We start from the raw sequence: 19,001 nt of genomic DNA, 5'->3' as shown, positions 1-19,001 counted from the left end.
AGATTTATTTATTTATTTATTTATTTATTTATTTATTTATTCATTTTACTATGGGGCAGTTTACTCAGTGCCTGTGCCAGGAAAGGTTCAGGTCCAGGAGTAGTCAAGCACTGGAACAGGCTGCTCAGAGAGGTTGTGGATGCCCCGTCCCTGAAGGTGTTCAAGGCCAGGTTGGATGGGGCCCTGGGCAGCTTTTTCTAGTATTAAATGTGGAGGTTGGTGGCCCTGTATGTGGCAGGGGAGTTGAAGATTCATGATCCTTGAGGTCCCTTCCAACCCTGACCATTCTGTGATTCTGTGAAATGTTTAGGTGTTGTACTGAGGGACATGGTTCAGTGGGGAAATATCGGTGGTAGGTGTACAATTGGACTAGATAACCTTGGAGATCTTTTCCACCCTTAATGGTACTATCATTCTGTGATATACAACCTCCATTAAAGTTATGAAGTAAAAACAGCTGTTCAGTGGTAATCACAAAAGTATAAGGAAAATATGTGTTCTAGTTCAAGGAAAGATCTGTCCCTACAATGCATAAGAAAAATAAAGTGATGAAGGTCATTTGAATGTTACTGTACTTGTCTCCTGGAACAACTGCTCAGGTTCATTGGTAATAGTACCTGTTAAATGCACCATGCGTGACTACTTGCTGCTGTTAGTAGAAGCAGGCACTGTGGTTACTAGCACTAAAAGGTGCACGAGTGTAAACAGCCAGAGCAGCAGTAATACGTGAGCATTAAAGCTGGGTATAATACACAGGAAAAGCATCAACAACTTCAGTGGGCTGCTGCTTCCTAGCAGGCAGTAAGTTGTGCTCTCTCCTTGTGGCCCTGGGTTCACATGACCACCATGATGTCTTCTAATGGCTTTCGAGTCAGTGCAGGCACAGTGGCATCTTTCTTGGGATAGCCCACAGGGAGCAGCAAGAGCAACTTCTCATTGGCTGGGCGCTGGAGCAGTGCCCGCAGCTGCGGGCCACAGTTCAGGGGTGTGGTGGTCACCGTGTACAGACCGGCATTCTGCAAGGAGACAGGAGCAGAGTGAAACAAAGGTCTGAAATGGGTGCTTTTGTGATCATTATTCTCCTGACACCTGTACACATTCTCATACTGACTAGCCCAGAAATACTGCTTTATTACACTCTTCTGCAGGCTTTAGAACAATCTGATTTACTTTATTGCCTCAGTAGTGCCATGAACGATGCCTGCAGGAAAAAAAACCAACAAACCAGCATCTTTCCACTGCAGCAACAGCCCAGGCTAATGGAAATAGCTCTATTCTTTAACATACCTGTGATATTCTGTGATACCTGTACTTTGTATAGCAGGAGTCTGCCTGTGGTGTGCATCATGACGGGGAACCTGCGGCTACAGTGAAGATGAGAGGCACTTGTGGACATTTCACTGGAATATCACCCCATGGGGTTCATCACTCACACAGAGCAATGTTTTGGTTCTTAAATTCAGATTGTTGGCAGGAAGATGTCTTACAGCTTTCTGAATGTTTGTTCCTGCTCAAGTTCTGTACCTCACAGGGGTAGGAGACACAGGCTCTGCCTCAGAACTTGTCATAAGAGTCTATGACAAACATTCTGGCTTGCATCAGAAACTAAAAATAAGTCTGTGCATCACTTTGCCCTCATATGAATTCTCACAAAATAAATAAATAAATAAATAAATAAATAAATAAATAAATATGATCTGACAAATAAGAAAGAGCCGACACTATCCAAAACTCATTACCACACAGCTGAGGTGCTTCTTGAGCATTGCGCACATGGATTTCAGTCTCTTCCTGCATGTAATGCAAAGCATGTTGGTTGGCTTTGAGATACAAAAGGCAGACACTAAGATATGCTCAGGCAATGTGCCTCTCATATTCAGTAGTATCTATGATCTTCTGAAGAGGGGAAAGCTAATAGTAATCCATGGCACTGTGTCATTTAGTGTTGTCAATTAACAACGCTAAACAATTAACAGTAATTAACAACACTGGGGAAGAGATAGCACTAAGGAGCACAACAGTGGATAGGGAGTCTCAGAAGTCCCACCTAATGGTGAGCTGGCAGAAAGTGGAGCTTTGTCACTCCTACAACTTCTAATTTAGGCACCCATGACATAGCGCTTGTTCTGCCCTATTCCCTGTGCACCCCCTTTGCTGTCAGTTTCTATGGGGAGAAAATAGAGACTGCCCCCCCAGTGATGTGCATCTGCATTGCCCTCTTCTCAAGACATCCCATCCTGAAGATTCTCCTAAGGAAAAACAATTCAGGCAGGGTAATGTCATTCAAAACAGAATGGAAGAGAAATGGCAGTTCTCAGTAGGGAACTGGCCTAATATAAGAGGTGTCAGCTTGCAGTTATCTTGCTGACACTCCAAGCTAACAATCAGAATATCTTCACTATTTAAGTACTTTGTGAGTACATCAGATACATCAAGCAGCAGTGAGCGCTGAGAAACCACAGAGAAAATCCAACTGGTTGGTGTCAAGCATGCTGAGCTTTAGAAATCAGTACATTTTCAGAAATATCTCAGAAAGACTGATTGAAATAGCACAGTCCGTTCGGTAAAATATGTCCCTGATATTTTTTCCAGCATTGTGAACTAAATTGATTCAGGGTCAAGACATTTTTTAGAGGTTACTGAAAATGTGGTGCTGTACAGCCATACTTTGGTAACCTACAGACCTTTGTCATCCCTGTTAACATAAAGCAGAAACTACATAAGGCAGAAACCACAGATGCTGAAGCCTGTGATAGGAGGACAGTAACAACTCTAAAGGTAAGTTGCATTGCATTTTTCATCTTCTTAAGCAGTACTGACAATAGGAGTCAGCACAGACAAGGGCCCATGCAGCGCAACTTTAAAACTCAAAACTAAGATGTACTGCCAGGATTTGGACAGTCTGGAGGAATGAATGTTAAAATCTGAATTGGGTTCCACCCTTATTTTAGCAGAACGGTTTTGATATGTAATTGAAACTGATATAGTGACTTTTCAGTGTGCCAGTTCTGTCAACATACCTGCAGTGCAGCAAGCAGCATGCCACAGGCAATGGATACACTGATTTCATTGTAGTAGTGGGTCTTCTTTTTGCCATTTGGAAGCCTCCCATACACCTGCTTGAAAATCAGGATCAGATAGGGGGCAGTGTCCAAGTATTCTTTGATCCAGTTTGTTCTGCAAAAGAATAATATTTAAGACATTTATTTTGCAAGTCTTCCACTTTCCCATAAGTCACATTTGCTATCTGCAAAGGTCCAGTAAAGGTACGTGACAATTATAGCAGTAGGCTAAAACTTAAAACATATTCTGTAGAGGATTAAGTATTATCATCTTAAACAGAAGCATTTCTGCAAAATGCCTGAATAGAGTTCTGAGGTTTAACACATTTAACTGAGGAACTGAAAAGTAGAACTGCAAAAAATAGGAGCTAAGTCTTGACATCTTATCTATGAACTGACCTCACAAGCATTTGTCCTTAAAATGGTTTAATCCCTAAAATTTTGCAGACCTGCAGCTCTACCTGTTGTCATCAATGCCAACATTTTTGTGATTGTAGGGAAAACAGCTAGCAGAAAAGATCAGAACTGTTTGGTCTAAGGTATAAACCTGAATATAACAACAAATGTTGCTATCCTGTTCCTGGATATTTCAGCTCTATTAGAATTTATTTGGTTCCCAAGTTGTTACAGTGGGAATACATACAGAAATGATGTCAGATTTAGGGTTTTTTGTTTGTTTGTTTGTTTGTTTTGTACTGCTCTCATTCAAAACATAAAAAATACTTCATTTTAGTAGTTTACATAGCATATAAGCACCTGAAAAATAATAGTTTTCTGAAAGAAAGAGAAACAAATTAACCCTATAAAGCTTGTGCATATGCTTCATTTAACAAGCCAAGACTCACTATATGTCTTCCCATTGTGTAGAGTTAATCAAGTCAGATAGACTTTGTAGGGCATTTCAAAAAATTACATATTGCATAATTCAACACTTGAATAAAGTCTAGCCTTTGAACTACCACAGCCAAATGCAAAATTCCTACTAACTTCGGGGGCTTCATGCCTTGGCAAATAACAGGAAAAAAATGGGAAAATTTTCTGGCAATAGAGATTATATAGAAAAATAAAAATGACAAAGTCAAATGCTTGAAAAAGTCTCAAGATGGAGAATGTGTAATCACTTTTATTCAAGGGAATTTTATGGATCAGCCACAAAGGAGCTACACATATTTTTAGTTTTTTCTTGCCAATCTTATAACTTAGAAATATCTAAAAACAGAGAAGGAGGAAGAAAAGGAAAAGTGTACTAGAAGAAATCACGATAGGCTTCTTTTATCACTTTGATTTTCTAGACTATGGTGCTTTCAGTAAGATTTTCGTTATCTTGAAAATCAAGACAAAGCCAAACAACAGGGAAGGGTATGCTGAACATTCAAATCACTTATTTCATCCTTTTTCTGGTAAGACTGAAGCAGAGTCATAATGTGTAGCCAGAATTAGCATATAAGAATATAAATGCAACTCCTGCTGGGGGGAGGGAGCTTCAACTTTCCTCAGACAGGAGTTTGGGAAGAAACCCAAATTAGTAGAAGGATCACAGTATAGAGCACCACACAGGCTGGGACAGCCTCTGACCTCATCTTTCCTCTTTCTCTGCAATCAGGAAATGGGAAATATTTACAGTTGCCCTTCTGTGCAGCACTAGAAAATGGGGGAAGCTTGAGGAACAGGGATTTGAAAGAACACCTTTAAAAAAAGAATTTAAAAAAATATTTCCATATTTGTTTTTTCTTACTGAAAAGCCAAAATACAAAAAGAAAAGCATGGATAAAACTCTCAGTATAGTTTTTCCTAGACCAAAACACGTCTCCCTCCAACACTCTTAACCAACTCATCTTTTCATACCTTAATCTCTTCAGGTCATTGACCCATCTCTCTCCCATCCTTTTTTTGTAGTTTATTTCTTCTTCTTCTTCTACAATCTCCCGAATCTTATGTTTTAAATCTGGATCTTGCACTACCACAAAGGTCCAGGGCTCAGTGTGTGCTCCACTGGGTGAAGTACCTTAGTACAAGAATGGGAAAAGATGAAGAGGCAGCTAGCAGAATGCTGGGAGAGGAGGTGCACTGAGAGGTATAAGCTCTTCCCTCTGGGCTTTCAACTGATCATCAGAGCAATGGGAAAGAAAGCTGACGAACTGGGAAAAAGGGCAGACATACGTTCTAGCAAACAACCTGTGCACTTGTAAGTGTAAAATTCCATCCAGTGACTGAGGTTACTCCTTTCAAATTGCCATTTAACAGTTAGGAAAAGTCAAGGATTTGTAAAAATTCATTTGTGGTTTTTTATGATAAGGCAATATTTTGATGCAATATATGCATGCAGTAATGTTAATGCAAATTATTATGCCCAAAGCAGCACATCATCTGAATATGCAACAAATTCAGAAATGGTTTTAGCTGAAGGGCAAAGCTAATAGCTTTCAAGGAAAGAAGTCTAACCACCCGCAGGAATCTGTCACTAGCTGACAAATAAGAGGAACTGCACAATGCAGACACCTGCCATATAGCATACAGGTTTGCATTTGTTGTCCCAAAGACAGCTGGTCTATGTACATATTCAATCTCCACTTGCTCATTGAGCCCTGATCATTACATGTTGATGCTTCTGGAGAATATTTTAAATGCCTAACAGATGAAAGCCAGTAGCTGAAGGATATAGTTGTTTGTGCAAGCTCACAGAGAAATAGGGTAAAGAACACTGTTCACATCTCTCTAGCTCCACATAAACACTTAAAAAATATTTGAAATTCTTGGATACATGCTATATTTGTTCATGTGAGCACTGAATTCAGCTTGAAAAACACTGAATAAGAAACAGCTTGAACTATTTATCTTTAATTTAAAATGTGTTTGTATCAAGAACCTCATCTCTCCCTCAGGTTTGGATAAGAACTGATGACATTTATGTTTTGCATTGTTTTCTTTTCCTCTGCACAGCCCAAAGCTTTCAGGGTTACAAAGTACTTCATCTGTACTCCAGGCTTGTTCACTTTGCTGCATTTGCTAAAACATGTTCAGTGTTCTAATGACTCCCAGCTAATTAGAGGAAGATGGAGTCTTGTTACAGTGCAGTAACAAAGCTGATTACAGTTTTAAAGAGAAAACAATGCACCTCAGATGCTAAGAATCTCCTTATTAATAATCCTATTAAAGTCTATTGAACTTTCCTCTAAGGTAGCTTATGAATATTGTTCTGTACTAACAATATAGTGGCAAGTTCACAGAATTAAGATAAATAATGAGTGTCAGACACACTACTGGCTGAAGTCAGTGTTACTAAAGCAGAGATGAGATTAGATGAGGACATTACAGTGATGATTTGAAACACATGAGTTCTCCAAAAAATGAAAATTCATATCTGACCCTCAGCCAAATCACGATCAAGGTCCTCTGCATACATCCCAGTCATGCAACAGGACCATGGCACTGATACTGGAAAGACTGGAAAAGTTTTATTTTTGCTCTTAAAGGGAAACTTTTTTCCAAAAAATAAATCTTAACCATTTACATTATCTGAATTATCTGTTAACATTATCTGTTTCTCACATCTGAGTCAAGCTCATAAATTTGTCTGGGGAAAAACAACAACAACAAAAAAAACTGTATGTGATGAATATCATGAGGAATGAAATTTGAAAGCACATGAAGTACACATGGTTTGATGTTTTTTGAGGGAAAACACTTTAGTACTCCTACCTGAAAGATATTTCACTGAAATGTATTTAAATTTTATTTAAAAATACCTTTAAAAGATTAAAAATGAAGTATTTTTTTCACACATTTAATTTTTTTCCATTTTAGGTGCATTAAAACTATAAAAGAAGTGCTCCAAACAAGTCCCTGACATACAGTCATCGAAGCTGATTAATTTCCAAGCAGTCAATGAGTGCTTACTCATTATGGCTCCAGATGAGTCTAGGAAGACTATAATCCAAGTGCCAATTCCCTTGGCTTTTTCATATCACTTGTATGCAGTGGAACAGCCGTATTAAAGGTTGTTTTTTTTCAGACTTTGAACAATGCAGTACCTACCTGCTGTTCTGATGACGTTATCAATAACCTCCCTGGGGACTGGCTCATCACTGAGAAACCTGACAGACCGCCTCTTATCAAGAAGCTCATAAAAGGACCGTGACCTTTTAATCATTTCAGCCTCAGAGTAGCGCTCTGCAATGAAGGGGACATGGGCAACATTTTCATCAAGTCCTTGCCAGTCTTCATCAACCTCTGCAAGAAAATAAAAGTGGTTAGTGATTTTTTTTTTTTTTTAGCTGGAGAATGCTGAAATCTTTGACATTTACTGCCATAATGCACTTTGGTCTGTATTGACATACATTGCATTTCTACACTATCGAAAAGCCAAAGTCTGAGGTTCCCGTTGACACAACTCACTGATTCCCAGTTCCAGCTAACATAAAAACATTGTTTAAATACCAAGAGGCAGAAGAAAACTGGCTGTAGAACTGTGATCCAAGAAGAAGTTACATCCTTCAGCTCTACAGTCTGCAAGCATTCCAGTAAAAGTGTATTATAAGCTGAAACAGCACTGAAAAGGTGGGCAGCTTTTCAACCCACTTTTCTCAGTAAGCAAATCTGAACACGTATATGCATCCTCAAGCAGTCTAATAAGAAAAAGATCAATCAAATTACTGAAGTTAAGAAGAGAGCTTAACTATCAAGATGTGTAAGATTTCCTCTGAAGAACTGAATATCAGCTTCTTCCTATGTTCATGTTTCATAGGCTATGTGCAAATGGGACTTTGTGGTTAAGTTCTTTGGTTTCATGGGACTTTCAGCAAAAGGGGAAATGGGTAATAGGCATTTATACTTAAGATAACATGTCAAACACAGGGTATTGTGTTTCTCGTTTTTAATTTAAGAACTCAGAATGGTTCCTAATTTCACTGAAATGAAGCTTTTCTTTCTTTTTTTAATACCATAAAATACATCTTCTGCTCTCTCTGAAATCTATTTTTTTCTCCTCTGTATTCCTAGAATTAACAGTGGCATTTTTTGCCTCTGTGATATGGAAGTTAAAAGCATTTAAGTTTTGCATTTCTGCTAGTCGATAGTATTGAGCAATCTGCTACATAGGGCTGAGTCAGGAAAAAATATTCCAGTTCTTTTCCAGTTGCCATTAGGCTGTTATTTCAAAATCATAGCAGTCTCCAATGCAAATTCAAACAGCAGCTAACTCTGTGTTTTTGTAGTATGTAGTTGCCTTAGAGACGAGGATGATTTTTGTTAAAATTTTTATAAATACCAGTGAAATATTCACAAGCGTGGCTCAGCTTGTGCAAGGGGATGCAAAATATCCAGTTGCACATGTTGAATCTAAACAGTGATTCTGAACCCCCAATAGCATATGTTTCATTTATATACAAATAAGTCACCCAGAAAGTTTGTTTCTTTTAGCATTTCACAGCTGTGTTAGGCGTGCTCAGTCAAGCCTGCAAGAACATGGCTACAGGGCGATGGGAAGCAGAGACCAGTTTGTAAAAATTATTTTGTGGGGATTTTAAATCCCCAAATCTCCTCTTGAATAACTTACAGGCCTGAAAGTTGGATCGCTGCCTGCAGCTGGCCTCTCAAAAACCATCTTGTGTGTGCAGGTATTTCTGATATAACCAACATACTCGTTGCTGAACTGAGAATTAGAAGTAACTCAGACTGACACACATCCTGATTTATTTACAGGCACTTACATAAGGAGTTTCTAAATGGGAAAAAATATTGTCTTTATGATAAAAAACTCTGAAATCAGCTAAGGTTGTGCATGTGTATCATAAGGCAGAATGTGACCAGAAAACTATATTGAATTTATGTATTGGATTAGTGTTCTGGTAAAAATTTCAAGTCAAACAATATTATTCATGCTCATACCAGTATGCTGTAGTGATCATTCCTATTCATTTCCCAAGCTTACAATGTTGAGTATCCTGAGAAACAGGAATAGGATACTTCTAGTCTATCTATAATAACTTAGAAACAGTCCAATAAGAACTTAGCCTTAATAGCTCTTATGTGCTCTCATTATTTACTTTCATATGATGAGGTTTTACCAAGGTTCAGAAAACAGGAAATAACATACACACACTGCACTGTACCTTCTTTCCTTTCTTTTTTTCTTTTTTTCTTTTTTTCTGGTAGTGGAAATTTTACAGTCTAACTTTAGCTCCCAAACTTATCCAAGCCCTGCTTGAACATCTCTTTTTCTACTATTATTGCAAAATCATCAAAAATCCTTTTGGGTCAGAGATACAGAAACCAGCCTATAAACTATTGAAACCTTTACAAAAGAGGTTTGTCAAGTAGGAGGAAATTTGTGTAATCTCTATACCTGATTTTGAAACATGAGGAGAGGAAAGTCGAATAAATGATAAACCGTGAATGTTGAAGAACAGAAAGATCAAATTATCTATATAGATGAGTAGTTAGAGAGTTGATCAGAGGATGTAGTTAATTCAAAGAGCATGTTGCTTGTGGATATTTGAATGCAGAGGTCAAGACAGCAAACTGGAAGAGCAATCAGTGCCTGTATGGGAGATAGAATCATATCTCACTTAAAACAAGACAGAACAGGGAGAGAAGAATCAAGCAACAATAGCAGTATCTACTTGGACACGTTCAGGAAACATAAACAGAATTGATGTGGCAGATCAGAAAGAAATATAAAAGTGATATATTTAAAACAAGGTTAGCTTTTTGAAATGCATTGCCTTCTGGGATAGTGTGAAACAGACGAAAAGTACCCAAAGTTCCATTTGAATTAGGACACATCTTTAAGAGTCATATTGCCTTGATTGTATTGTTACTGTGAAGTATATGGTGGAAGCACAGCTTCCTAAGTATAGACTGAAGAGGAAATACTAAGGTAATACTAGAAACCAGGCTTCTCAGCTGAAGCATTGAATACCTTCATCTGTTCTTTTTATTCTGCAGTGACTACCTTAGCTTTGGTTTCATTGAGGGGGTAGGACTTTATTTAAAAAAAAAAAGTGCCTCTGTACTGAGATTATCACTTAATTCAATTCAATTGTTTACATTACAAGTTAAGGAAATGAAAGTTTCTAATTTTGGGAAAATAAAAGATTAAGGAAAAATAAGTTGAACAACTCAGACTGAAAAACTCAGGGATCAGGAATCAGAGGCATTTGGCACTTCTTCATAGCAGAGGTATAAAATTCATCTCAGATGTAACTGGTTGAATAAAAATATCAAGTAAATGTTGTACAGGTAGCTAAGAATACATGCAGCTAAGTTAAGCAAATTAGAAAGTATAAAACTTTCTATCAATGGTAAAGTTGAGTTAAATTTTTTGAGGTTTGTTTTCCTGGAATTTTTTCCTTCTAAGTAGAAGAAAAGCGGCTACTCCATGGCCAACATGGTTCAGCACAGTAATAACGCAGGGGAAAAAAAAAAAGGGCATATATTTTCAAAGATATTGAACACATGATGAGGGTGAGATGACTAGTGAGAATGAATGTTTGAGAAGCACCATATCTGATTTAGAATATCTAATTTAGAATTGCAAGCAAAAAAGTGCCGGAATGCACTAAAATCAGAATACTAGCTGAGGCAGAAGAACCTAGATGTGAAAGAACTGACACACAAAATCGAAGTTCGCCTGGAACTTTTTTAAAAACATAAAATGATCTATTATTTATTCCTTTCTACCATGTGTCTACCATTCATTCTTAGCAGTTAATGTCATCCATATGCTAAACTAAAAACATTATCAACACCATCTGTTTGGTGCACGCTCTTTATATCTTTAATGGCTATGTTTGGACATATTCCTGTTTGTGTGGTCACAGTATATAATACTACAAGTGTCTTGTTTATATGTATGTGTATTCTTTTGTTTGATGGACAACAGACATCCTGCTAGTCATTCAATTATCTTGTTAGACACATTCTCAACATTCCCATAAATTCTATTCTGATGTACATCTCTGATAGTCATCAGGCTTCTTTTCAGGCAAACCTGAAAAGATTCTGGCTTAGATATCCCAAGTGAAATCTCATAATAGATGTGCCCTTTGGATACATTTTAGAATGATGTTTGTGTTCTTCCCAGAATTTCACATGGAAACTTAAAATCAGCCTACAAATCATGCAATAAATTTTGCCTTTTGAAGGAAACACATTTGCTATGAGTTTCTAATATTGTAAACTCACATGAGTATGAGCACAACTTATTGTTTAATTTTTGCTGGCCACTTATTTTGCCCACAGTGATATTTCTATGCATTACTGTCTCCCAATTTTATATCATTAAGAAATTTCACTTGTACACTCCTTGATTTTATGAAAGGTTACAGGGTAATATTAACGATTGATTCTGACACTGATTATTGAAAGACATCACTAGGAACTTCAGTCTAGACTGAAGTATTTACTTTCCAAACTAGCTCTTTCAGTTTATCCTCCAAGGAATTGCTTCCTACATTTAGAATTTCTCTTCCAGTTCTGTTTTCCAATGAATTGATACGACACACAATATGTAATTACATGCATACAAAGAAAGGCTGCGGACCTTTGTATCTAAAGTGCTGGACAAATGACCCTGTGCTTCTTTGCAAGACTGAAGGCAGACTGCTACACAATCTGCCACTATAGGAATCCCATTAATGAATCCAATCCTGAACTGAATGTGTTGCTAATGGTAAGCTAAAGGAAATGGAGTGCCTTACTTGTGGGATATAAATAGTTGTTAGCAAAGTGAGCCTGGAAACCCCAGGGATTGATCAAGGATCTTAACCAACAGAAGCATCAAATGGGAGAGACAGACAGGAAGAAAGAATTACATAGCATTGGGAAAGTGAATTCAAGCTATAATGCAGTTACAGAAGGTTTCTGAAGTTCTTCAGAGAAATGAACTATTTTTCATAAAGAGGAGAAATGCTGGTTTATCTAGTAAATGAAAAACTGTGAGGCAATCTGATTGTTGTCTATAAACCACAGGAGGGTTATGAACCTGTCCTGGGAAAAGTATGTTAGGAACAAACAAAGAAGGATGGAACAATAAAAAGTGGGTATAGACAAAGGTTAGACAGCAGGCAGGGGAGAATTTTTAACCTATGGCATGAAGTTCTAGAATAACATTCCAGCAAGGTGTGAAAATGGGATCAGGTTTTGAGTTCAATCAGCTAATGACAAAGACTGGAGCATCAGCAGAGAGATAAAAACAATGAAGTGTGATGTTCATGTAAGTCTTGTGTTTCTAAACGACATAAAGAATGAACTGTCATTAAATTGGAGAATTAAATTTCTACTGTCTCACTCATGCCAATAGTATTACTATTGAAAGATATGGGGAACTTTTGAACTCAGGGAGAGGAGAAATACATCTAAAGTGGGAGAGGTCTGTTATAAGAAATATCATAAGCAATAAGCACTGAAGTCTGAGAAGAGATGAAATATTTAAGCCTTTGCACATTGCTTTATATTTTTTACAAACATTACCAAGAAAAGTCCACACAATTAAATACACAAAAATAAAATCCCTTTGCTAATAATCTCGGAAGCTGATCCTCAGAATAATAAGGTTGCAAATAGAATTAATCTGATCCTCCACAACACTGTAAATTGACTCTATATTTACCTTATCCATCAAGGTTATTGATCTGAATAATATGACCAAGAAAGTGACTTGTTTGTTCCTGATTTGAGCCAGGTGTATTGTAGTAATTAACTAGGTAAGGACTCCCTGGACTGAATAATTTGCTAGAAGTTGCCTTTGCAACCACCTAGATTTAACTGTGTAAAACTGAAGCCATGGGATATTAGGTACCACCATTTGGAATCAGATGCCCAGCACTAGGAGAAAGCCCTCATGGCTCATGCTTCAAGATAAGGCTGAAGAAACATATTTTTAAATGTGTTTTTAATCTATGTCTAATTGGCGATTAGACAAGACCTAGTACAAGATACAGCCACACATATAGACCATTTGTACCAATCCACAGCATGACTGTCCCTCATTCTTGATCTCATAAACGAAGGAAGAAGATACAGAACATATGGACATGCAAACAAATCAGGAGTACTTCCAGCTAATAACCTGCTGACTGAATGCTTGCTGCTTAACCAAGGAACTCTGTTTCTGGCTGCTCTGAAAAACATCTTTCTCTTCAGTAGCTGAAAGCATAACAAAGACAGGCTTGGAGCATCTGCAACTCTCTCTTCTGCCATTGGCTTCCATTAAGTGGCTCTACTGAGCCTGTCCAAGCAGATCAGCTAATTACACCTAATGCTCCAATGCCCAAAGGTTTGCCCCCTGAAGGGAAACATCCCCTGCTGGTGCCACTTGAATGAAGGTTTACAATGCTGGTGATGCCTGAGCAAGTTCAGTGATTTTCTAAGAAGGTGCAGAGTGCAACCTGCCCCTTGAAGTGTTTCAGAAACATACAAGGGCTGCATAGTATCAGGCTTCTTCATTCCCTTGATGAAGTTCCCTTTGGTCATGGCCAAGTATCAAAAAATTTGGTATTTAGCTGCATTTTCCCGTTAGGGGGCTGTACAAAATTCAGCTTGTTTACCTAAAGCAGGCTTTGGTTCCAGTTTTAGACAACAGCTTAAAAATGCTTCATCTCATCTACCTCAAATTCTCTCCAGAGGAGCTACCTCTTTAAGCACGAGCCAACTTGAGACATTTAAATAGAAATGAGTTTTTCTAATAAAGAAGCATTAGTGAAGCAGTAGAATTTGCATGTCAGGTAAAATACTCTCCACTGTTCAGAAAAAAACCCACCTGTTTACATTCCATGTTTCCATTTTAGCAGCTGCTGTGGTCAGTGAAAGTTTTTACACTGACAACAAGGTGAATATGTTTGATCATTTATTATGGCATTAGCTGGATAACAGATCCCTTCCGAGACAATCATATACTCTTCTCACTTAGTCTGGGCTTTTTCCTGCTGAGGAAAACTTTCACCAAGCATGGTGCAATTACTTTATCTGGAGATAAAAGACCTGTCTGTTTTGCAAATATCTTGGCTTTAAATCACATAGCATTAAGGGAAAGATGATTATTTCTTGTAAAACAATAAAGCAAAAAAAGTCTAATTTAATGTTGCATTACATGGTACATTGAGAGCAGTTTTACGTACAATCTCCTTTTAGCAATGTCATAGATGTGTACCTACCTGTGAATTTTTATAAGCACTTTATAACTAGTACAATTTTGAATTTAGCATCTGCACTAAAGATAGAATAAACTAACACATTTTGTATATGGAGCTATAGCAGAGAGGGTCCTCATTAAGGGCTAATATATTTGTTTATTCAGGGGATCTGCATTTTTAAACTGATAGAAACAGCTGTAGTCACAGATGTCACAATGATAACTCATAGAATTTTCACTTGAACTACCCACAGGAATTTTAATTTGCAACAGTTTAACTGAACTGGTAAGCCATTAGAAAAGGGAAATACAGGACAGTTTTGTATAGGATTTTTTTGCATTGTAGAAAGGAAGGAATGACATTTGAACTAACTTTTAAGTAAATGTTGTGTATTTGGGATGTAGCCAACATGGTTTAAAAGGTTCCAAAGTATTAGCTATTTCTGGAAACTGATACAGAATGCTATCTCAAACTATGCTGAACATTGAGAAACAGAGAGAAATAATGGTTCTCAGAAATAGGTATACGTACAGAAAACAATATGAGATACAAGAATCCAAGAAAACGACTGTCATTATGGGAGAGAGAGAGAAAAAAAAAAAAGCCTTTGAAACCGGCATGAGTGAATGAGCTGTATTATTTTTAAGTTTAAAAACTTCATAGGAACAGAACCATGTCGATTTTTATATCATGAAGAAATGAAAGGAGATTATGAAGGATAATGAAGAAGCAAAAAAGAAGGAAAGGTACATCTTATGCTCATACTTTTGTCCAAGATAAGAATTGGGAACCACTACTGCAAGAAAAGGCATTCTACGTGCAGCTTCAAATATGCTGTTCAGTGAACAGAGATCAGCACCATCACTACTGCTACTGTTCTTAAAAATATGACTCAACATAGCTCCAAAACGATCCCCATTCTAAACCAGCTAAAATTCTTATGGACATTCATACTGTAACAAAATTATTTCCCTTTTTTTCTGGGGGTGTTGAGATCAAATACAGACTGTGCCATGTAGCTCATGTAGGTAAAGCAGGATAAGGTGTCTACCAAGTCAGCCTACAGACAGAAGCTCTCTTTCCTTTCAGAGCTCCCCATCCTAGGAAGAAATTTTAGCAATATCCCCTTTCTTTCCTACATTTCCCACAGAATCCCTCTTAGATCTGAGATCTGCTGGGCAATGGGGCATACAACAAAGTTTGAAAATACATTTTCTTCTTGCACTCTGACCTGTCGGTCACCAAGAGGGACAGGACATCAGAATAGCCTTGTTCCATCAAGTTGACAAGCATAGTGCAGCATAGCACTTCGCATTTCTATCAAAGTGGAGAAGTCAGAAGTTTGCATCTCTATTCATATTAGCAGACCAAATTCAAGCAACAAAATTGCTCATTTGGAAAAGATTTTTCTTACCTTCTTCCTCTAAATGGTGATCAGTGCCATCTCTTAGATCTTCATCCACCCATGGGCGAGATATGGTCTTGCTTCTAGTGTCACCTTTTTCCTTCTCTCTGTTAGTCTTCTTCAGTATTACCCCAATCAAAACACATATAATTGCTAAGAAGACTGGGGTTAAGGAGGAAAATAATGTCATGACTACAGAAATGTGGAGACTTCCAAATTCAAGTTTCTCTTCTGAAAAGGAAAAGATGAAATGGAAAGCACAGAACAGAAGTAAACAGAAAGGGGTGGACCCACCGTTCACTTCTCGACCCTATCTCACTTCTGCTTTTCAGCCACTGCCCCCACAGTCTCCTCTGTGATGTTCTTCTGTGGTTAAGCAGACCCAGATATACCTATTTTGAAGTAAAATAAGTAACAAACTGCTTACAAACAACTAGCAGAGGCACTGACCACGTACTAACACATAAATGCTGACATGTGCAAAATAAATAAAAAGGTCTTCCAAAATCTCAGCCTGAGGCAAAACACTCCTTCCCCTTATTTTTTCAGGTACAGTGATCCCAGTAATCTTGCTTGTAACAACAAGTATGAGAAAGAGCCAAGCGGGAATGTGACTTTTAGAAACTGATGACATCTCTTCAATGTTTAACTCAGAATACTTAGTAATATTACATAGTTCCCAGGAAATCAGAGTATCACCAAGCAAACACGGGCTTGCAGTTCCACCCTCGGCTGTGTAAACAGGCCGATGTAAAAGATAATGAAGTGGTAGCACTACTTCAGCATGAAGGATGAATTAAATTGTCCACAGAACCCTGTATCCATTCTGGGTGGCCTGGGAAAAAAAAAAGGAAAAAGAAGAAGAATTCAGGGAGTAAAAGTAAGAATGATCTGAAGGCTGCAAATCTATGCTGTGGTGAGTTTTAAAACTGTGACTCAGTTATCTTATCAAAAGATTAAAAAGCAATAGGATCCTGGTCTAATCCCAGAATGGTCAATGTCTAACCCATTTTTAACTCAGTCAGCTGCTTGGGAACTGAAACAACATAGCAGCATGGAATTGGTCTTTATCTGGGACTGCTGGGCCATGCTGCATAATAAAAGATCAGGTGGCAATGGAGAGCAGGGTGCAGGAACTGACTGCACACAGTTACCAGCACCTACCAGCTCTTTTAGTGCCAGATAAGCATCAGCCCTGCCAAAGGTTATCTCACACTGCACAGGGCTAGCTTTGAAGTCTCTGCATGTTAAACTGTATTTTGGATAAGCCCATGCAGAATAAGTGAGAGCAGTCTATAGAGACATGTCCCCATGCTCAGCATGCCGTTCTGGGCTGTGCTGCAAGCCCTGTCTAGGATGACCTCCTTCCCTAACCTCCAGATGAGTGCGTAATTCCATCAGAGATGAAATAAAGAGGACATAGAAAAATTGTGCTTATGTTGCTAATCTAATCCAGTAAAACTGGTGATAGACAGGCATCTGCCTCTGGTTATGAGGGCAACCTACTTGAAAATCTGAGCCATTAGTCTTCTTTTCCAGTTTCCAGTCCAGATATGACCTGGGTCATATGGTTGGGTCATTGATGCTTGATTTCCTGTAAAATATTAATTAATTAAAAAATTCATCCTTTACAGGAATAGAAGGGACAACTACAATCATGTAGGAAAAAAAGAGTTAAATTTATCCTCTATTTCCTTAATTTAGATATTTAATTTCATTTGTCCTCCCCGCTGGCCATCCAGTCAAGGAAGAAATACTTCACCTACTCCCAACTGGAAACATCAAAATTGTTTATGTGAGTAGAAAGGAGCCTACCGTTACATCAGACACTTTTTTGACAGCCCGTTCTATGGCAGAGAAGGAAAGAGAAATGTAATCTGAATGGTACTGACTATTTCTCCCACAGGGAACACGTTCTTGTTAATTTTGAATATTCACATACATATAAAAATTATCACCTGGATGCTTAGAGCTGAGAATCCATCCTGCAGAGAGACAGGTCCATTCAGAAAGAGAGAGTGAGAAGCAATAAGGAAGGTTGAATTCTATTGTTTAAAATAACTACTTCTATTTGCAATGCTGGGAACCTTGCAATCTCTCGCTCTTCTGGAATAACTTTCACTTTCTTAGAGGTGATGAGATATTAATTTTTCTCTTGTAAAGGAGAGAAAGAAAGAAAACTAAATAAAATTCCATTTGGTATTAACTCAGACAAAGTCTGTATTTGGTGTTACATATTCAAGTCTCTTAAGTCAAACTTCAGTCCCACAGAAATCCCACAATACCTTATTTTATTAAAATCTGATATAGTTTCAATAACTCCAAGCTGCAGACACTTAAAATATAAACACGGAGATACTCTGAGGAACTGTGGGAGTGGTGGGTGGACACACTCAATTTGTATTCAGTAGATCTTTATCAGTTTTTCTAAACATACTGCTGGATTTCTTCAATCCATGCTTTACGTGATTATTATCATGATAAGTTCAAGCAAATTTATTGCCATTATTTCTTCCTTTTTATGGTAAGATCTAAAGCCTAGCAGCTCGATATTTTATTTTGTGATTTTCAAAATAGTCAGGAGAAACACTGCAAATACTTCTACACCTACAAATTAAGCTTTTCTGATAAGCTTAGAAATACAGAAGAATTCAGTAACTATTGTAAACACCAAAGAACCAAAATGTTAGTGCATGAAATCCTTATTAACATTCTTAAAAGATACAGATCTTCATACAAGAGCTTTTGGACCAAACACTCTTTTTTATATATTTCCTATTGAATTCTGTGCTTGGTTGTTCTTCTGGAGAAATGAATGCATTCAAGTATCAAATATGGCCCTTTATTTTTCTCAAAGTAAATATGTGTTAAGAGCAATGTTATTCATAGGCTGCAAGGATACACGTGCATGGTAGTGCAGTGCATTAGCTCTGTTCTAAGCTGTTGTGACTCCGCTTCTGAGGGTAGTGGGTAGTGGGACTAACTGACTCTGTTATTTCACCATCCTGCTGTAACTGCACTGAGTGGGAGCAAAGACACTTTTCAGCACCCAGACATGAGCTCTGAGTTCCACAGCTCTGCATCCCCTTTGGATACATCTCCCATTTCTTTCCATCACTGCTGTGATCTCAGCATATCCCTCTCATCCTGCTTTCGAGAGCTTTAGGGCATTATTATGAGGCTAGGAAAAGACTGTTGCTGAATTCTTGTGTGAATACAGGCCCTTCCATCTCACACAGGCTAAAGATGGTAACAGAGCCTATCAGTGGATTTGTTGTCTGTATAGGGTGAGTGTGGGCTACATAAAGACACAGAGTCAGAAGAGAGAGAGACAGTGAATGGTCAGGCAGAAACAAAACCATGTGTATCCACACTCTTCCCTGTGTTTTTCTAACAGTACTT

At 37.9% G+C, this 19,001-nt stretch overlaps 1 protein-coding gene across 2 annotated transcripts in view; it reads right to left on the bottom strand.

Moving 5' to 3' along the window:
* Positions 1–246: 246 nt before the first annotated feature.
* Positions 247–19,001, bottom strand: part of IYD (iodotyrosine deiodinase) — a 36,057-nt gene continuing 17,302 nt past the window's right edge. Inside the window, exons 4-10 of one of the 2 annotated variants that reach the window (XM_010707178.3) lie at positions 17,106–17,193; positions 16,027–16,434; positions 15,609–15,830; positions 7,098–7,292; positions 4,908–5,067; positions 3,021–3,177; positions 247–1,016 (exon numbers count right to left, since the gene is read on the bottom strand). In XM_010707178.3, the coding sequence (XP_010705480.1) occupies positions 834–1,016; positions 3,021–3,177; positions 4,908–5,067; positions 7,098–7,292; positions 15,609–15,789 (876 nt within the window). In that variant the 5' untranslated portion in view covers positions 15,790–15,830; positions 16,027–16,434; positions 17,106–17,193 and the 3' untranslated portion in view covers positions 247–833. Of the gene's footprint in view, positions 1,017–3,020; positions 3,178–4,907; positions 5,068–7,097; positions 7,293–15,608; positions 16,435–17,105; positions 17,194–19,001 lie in introns of both variants that reach the window. The other variant, XM_010707177.3, reaches the window with a different exon arrangement.

Source organism: Meleagris gallopavo, chromosome 2 (genome assembly GCF_000146605.3).
Source record: "Meleagris gallopavo isolate NT-WF06-2002-E0010 breed Aviagen turkey brand Nicholas breeding stock chromosome 2, Turkey_5.1, whole genome shotgun sequence".
In the NCBI taxonomy this organism is placed as follows: Eukaryota; Metazoa; Chordata; class Aves; order Galliformes; family Phasianidae; genus Meleagris; species Meleagris gallopavo.
Note: the sequence above shows the minus strand (reverse complement) of the source record. Positions and strands in the feature narration are given on the sequence as shown.